We start from the raw sequence: 4,691 nt of genomic DNA on the forward strand, positions 1-4,691 counted from the left end.
CGAAGGATTTTTTGGTGAATTTTTGAGGATTTCTTGTGAATTTTTGGGGACTTCATTACAATTGGTGAATTTTTGGGGATTTTTTGGTGATTTTTTGGTTTTTTTTTTTTCTTAAATTTTTTGTCCGTTTTTGTGGAATTTTTAATGATTTTTTAAAATTTTTTTTGTGATTTTTTCAGGGAATATTTTGTGAATTTTTAAGGATTTTTTTGGGGAGGGAATTTGGGGTGAATTTTGGGGAATTTGGAGTGGATTTGGGGGAATTTGGAGAATTTGGGATGGATTTTTGGGAATTTGGGGTGAATTTGGGAAATTTGGGGGAATTTGGGATGGATTTTTAGGAATTTGGGATGGATTTGGGGAATTTGGGGTGGATTTGGGGGAATTTAGGATGAATTTTGGGGAATTTGGGGTGGATTTTGGGGAATTTTGGGGAATTTGGGGGGATTTGGGATGGGTTTGGGGGAATTTGGGGTGAATTTGGGGAATTGGGGATGGATTTGGGGAATTTGGGATGGGTTTGGGGGAATTTGGGAAATTTGGGGTGAATTGGGGGAATTTGGGGTGGATTGGGATGGATTTGGGGAATTTGGGGGGATTTGGAGTGGATTTGGGGAATTCAGGATTTTTGGGAATTAGGGATGGTTTTGGGGGGAATTTGGGGCAGAATTTGGGGGTGCATTTGGGGGAAAATTGGGCAAATTTCAGGCAGGTTTGGGATGAATTTGGGGCAGAATTTGAGGGGAATTTGGGCAGATTTCAGGCAGCTTTGGGGTGAATGGAGAATTTGGGGTGGATTTGGGGGAATTTGGGATGAATTTGGGGGAATTTGGGATGGGTTTGGGGGAATTTGGGGTGAATTTGGGGAATTGGGGATGGATTTGGGGAATTTGGGATGGGTTTGGGGGAATTTGGGAAATTTGGGGTGAATTGGGGGAATTTGGGGTGGATTGGGATGGATTTGGGGAATTTGGGGGGATTTGGATTGGGTTTGGGGGAATTTGGGGTGAATTTGGGGAATTGGGGATGGATTTGGGGAATTTGGGATGGGATTGGGGGAATTTGGGAAATTTGGGGTGAATTGGGGGAATTTGGGGTGGATTGGGATGGATTTGGGGAATTTGGGGGGATTTGGGGGAATTTGGAGTGGATTTGGGGGAATTTGGGATTTTTGGGAATTAGGGATGGTTTTGGGGGGAATTTGGGGGTGCATTTGGGGGAATTTGGACAAATTTCAGGCAGGTTTGGGGTGAATTTGGGGGATGTTAGAAAGGATTTAGGGTGAATTTGGGGATGCATTTGGGGTGAATTTGGGCAAATTTGGGGCAGAATTTGGGGATGGATTTGGGGGGAATTTGGGGGAATTTCAGGCAGGTTTGGGGGGAATTTTTGAGAATTTGGGACAGGTTTGGGGTGAATTTGGGGATGGATTTGGGTGAAATTTGGGCAAATTTGAGGCAGGTTTGGGGTGAATTTGGGGGAATTTGGGGTGGATTTGGGGCAGAATTAGGGGATGCATTTGGGAGGAATTTGGGCAAATTTCAGACAAGTTTGGGGTGAATTTGGGGGATTTTGGGGCACCCTGACCCCCCGTGTCCCCCCAGGAAATCATCGCCTTCCAGGCCGACAAATCCATCGAGGTGCGGAAATTCGTGGTGGGGTTCATCGAGGAGGCCTGGTGAGGCTGGGGCAAAAACGGCCGGTTTGGGGCTTTTTGGGGCTTTTGGGGCTTTTGGGGCTTTTTGGGGCTTTTTGGGGCCTTTTTGGGGCCTTTTTGAGGCCGTTTTGGTTGGAATTTTGAGCCATTTTCGTGGGAATTTTGGGCCATTTCTGTGTGAATTTTCGGCCATTTTGGTGGGATTTTTGGGACCATTTCCATGGGAATTTTGAGCCTTTTGGTGCAAATTTGGGGCCATTTTGTTGGGATTTTTGGGTCATTTCCATGGGAATTTTTGGGTCATTTCCATGGGAACTTTGGGCCATTTTGGTGGGAATTTTTGGGCCATTTCCATGGAAATTTTGGGCCGTTTTGTTGGGAACTTCTGGGCCATTTCGCTGGGAATTTTGAGCTGTTTTGTTGGGAATTTTTGGGCCATTTCTGTGTGACTTTTGGGCCATTTTCGTGGGAATTTTTGGACCATTTCCATGGGAATTTTTGGGCCATTTTGGTGGGAATTTTGGGCTGTTTCTGTGGGAATTTTTGAGCTGTTTTGGTGCAAATTTGGGGCCATTTTGTTGGGAATTTTGGACCGTTTTGTTGGGAACTTTTGGGCCATTTCCATGGGAATTTTTGGCCTGTTTTGGTGGGAATTTTTGGGCCATTTTAGTGGGAACTTTTGAGCCATTTTGGTGGGAATTTTGAGCAATTCTGGTGCAAATTTGGGGCCATTTTGTTGGGATTTTTGGGTCATTTCCATGGGAATTTTTGGGTCATTTCCATGGGAATTTTGAGCTGTTTTGTTGGGAATTTTGAGCCATTTCCATGGGAATTTTTGGGCCATTTCCACAGGAATTTTTGGGCTGTTTTATTGGTAATTTTTTGCCTGTTTTGGTGGTAATTTTGGGCCATTTCCATGGGAATTTTGGGCCGTTTCTGTGGGAATTTTTGAGCCATTTCCATGGGAATTTTGGGCCGTTTCTGTGGGAATTTTTGGGCCATTTCCATGGGAATTTTGGGCCGTTTCTGTGGGAATTTTTGGGCCATTTCCATGGGAATTTTTTGGTCGTTTCCATGGGAATTTTGGGCCATTTCCACGGGAATTTTTGAGCCGTCCCCGTGGCTTCGGGGTGACCCAGCTATAAACCCAACAACCCCAATTTTTTCTTTTGCTGTCCCCAGCAAAAGGGACATCGAGCTGCTGCTGAAGCTCGTGAGGAATGGGATCAGGACCAGCCTGTCATCAAGTACAGTGAGTCTGGATTGGGATTGGGATTGGGATTGGGGTCAGGAATGGGATCAGGACCACCCCGTCATCAAGTACAGTGAGTTTTGGGGGATTCGGGTTGGGATTGGGGATTGGGATTGGGATTGGGATTGGGATTGGGATCGGGATCACCCCGTCATCAAGTACAGTGAGTCTGGGGATTGGGATTGGGATTGGGGTTTGGGATCGGGACCACCCCGTCATCAAGTACAGTGAGTTTTGGGGGATTGGGCTTTGGGATTGGGGTCAGGAATGGGATCGGGACCACCCCGTCATCAAGTACAGTGAGTTGGGATTAGGGTTGGGATCGGGATTGGGATTGGGATTGGGACCAGCCTGTCATCAAGTACAGTGAGTTGGGATTGGGGTTGGGGGTTGGGGTTGGGATTGGGGTTTAGGTTTGGGATCGGGATTGGGACCACCCCGTCATTGAGTACAGTGAGTCGGGATTGGGGTTTGGGGTTGGGATTGGGAGCACCCCGTCATCGAGTACAGTGAGTCTGGGGGATTGGGATTGGGGTCAGGAATGGGATTGGGGTCATCCCATCACTGAGTCCAGCGAGTGGAGGGGATTTGGGGTAGGGTGACCCCACTGACCCTTTGAGAGGAGACCCCACTGACCCCTTGAGTTGGGGACCCCTCTGACCCCCTGACTGGGACCCCAGTGACCTCCTCGTGGGTCAGTGACTCCATTGACCCTTAGCATGTGGGTGACCCCGGTGCCCTCCCCGCGGGTGGGCGAACCCGCTGTCCCCTGACGTGTGGGTGACGCCGCTGTCCCCGCTGTCCCCAGACGTGCTGTGGGAGGAGGGCAAGGCGGCGCTGGAGCAGCTGCTCAAGTTCATGGTGCACCCGGCCATCTCCAGCATCAACCTGACGGCCGCGCTCGGCTCGCTGGCCACCATCGCCCGCCAGCGGCCCATGTTCATGGCCGAGGTCATCCAGGCCTACGAGACCCTCCACGGTAACGTCCCCAAGTGTCCCCTGCTGTCCCCAGGGTGTTCCTTGGTGTCCCCCTGGTGTCCCTGGTCACCCCATGTTCACAGCTGAGGTCATCCAGGCCTACGAGACCCTCCATGGTAACGTCCCCTGGTGTCCCCAAGTGTCCCCAAGTGTCGCTAACCCCGTCCCTGTCCTCGTAGCCATCCTACCATCCACGCTGGCCAAGTCTCCAAGCCATGTCCCACGTCCCCAGCTGTCCCTAACCTGTCCCTGTCCCCGTAGCCAACCTGCCTCCCACGCTGGCCATGTCCCAGCTGTCCCCAGGTGTCCCCAGGTGTCCCTAACCTGTCCCTGTCCTCGTAGCCAACCTGCCCCTGACACTGGCCATGTTCCTGGTGTCCCCAGGTGTCCCTAACCTGTCCCTGTCCTCGTAGCCAACCTGCCCCTGACACTGGCCATGTTCCTGGTGTCCCCAGGTGTCCCTAACCTGTCCCTGTCCCTCGTAGCCAACCTGCCGCCCACGCTGGCCAAGTCGCAGGTGAGCAGCGTGCGCAAGAACCTGAAGCTGCACCTGCTGAGCGTGCTGCGGCACCCGTCCTCGGGCGACTTCCAGCCGCAGATCACCACGCTGCTGGTGGACCTGGGCACGCCGCAGGCCGAGATCGCCCGCAGCATGCCCAGCCCGCGCGAGGCCCGCAAGCGGCCCCGCGACGAGCCCGACGCCGCCCTCAAGAAGATGAAGATCGGTGAGTGGGACACTGGTGGCACTGGTGTCACCTCCCCATGGTGATGCAGGTGTGGTGGGCTCAGGGTGGGCGGGGGTGG

General features: G+C 51.7%; 1 protein-coding gene across 1 annotated transcript in view; it reads left to right on the top strand.

Annotated features, from left to right (window-relative positions):
• The first annotated feature begins 2,950 nt into the window (after window positions 1–2,950).
• SYMPK (symplekin) overlaps window positions 2,951–4,691 on the top strand; it is a 17,322-nt gene continuing 15,581 nt past the window's right edge. The window contains exons 1-4 of the mRNA XM_039728524.1: window positions 2,951–2,977; window positions 3,175–3,208; window positions 3,718–3,888; window positions 4,373–4,612. Of these exons, the coding sequence (XP_039584458.1) occupies window positions 2,951–2,977; window positions 3,175–3,208; window positions 3,718–3,888; window positions 4,373–4,612 (472 nt within the window). The remainder of the gene's footprint in view (window positions 2,978–3,174; window positions 3,209–3,717; window positions 3,889–4,372; window positions 4,613–4,691) is intronic.

The sequence above is a fragment of the Passer montanus genome, unplaced genomic scaffold, assembly GCF_014805655.1.
Source record: "Passer montanus isolate IOZ18808 unplaced genomic scaffold, ASM1480565v1 scaffold652, whole genome shotgun sequence".
Taxonomy (NCBI): domain Eukaryota; kingdom Metazoa; phylum Chordata; class Aves; order Passeriformes; family Passeridae; genus Passer; species Passer montanus.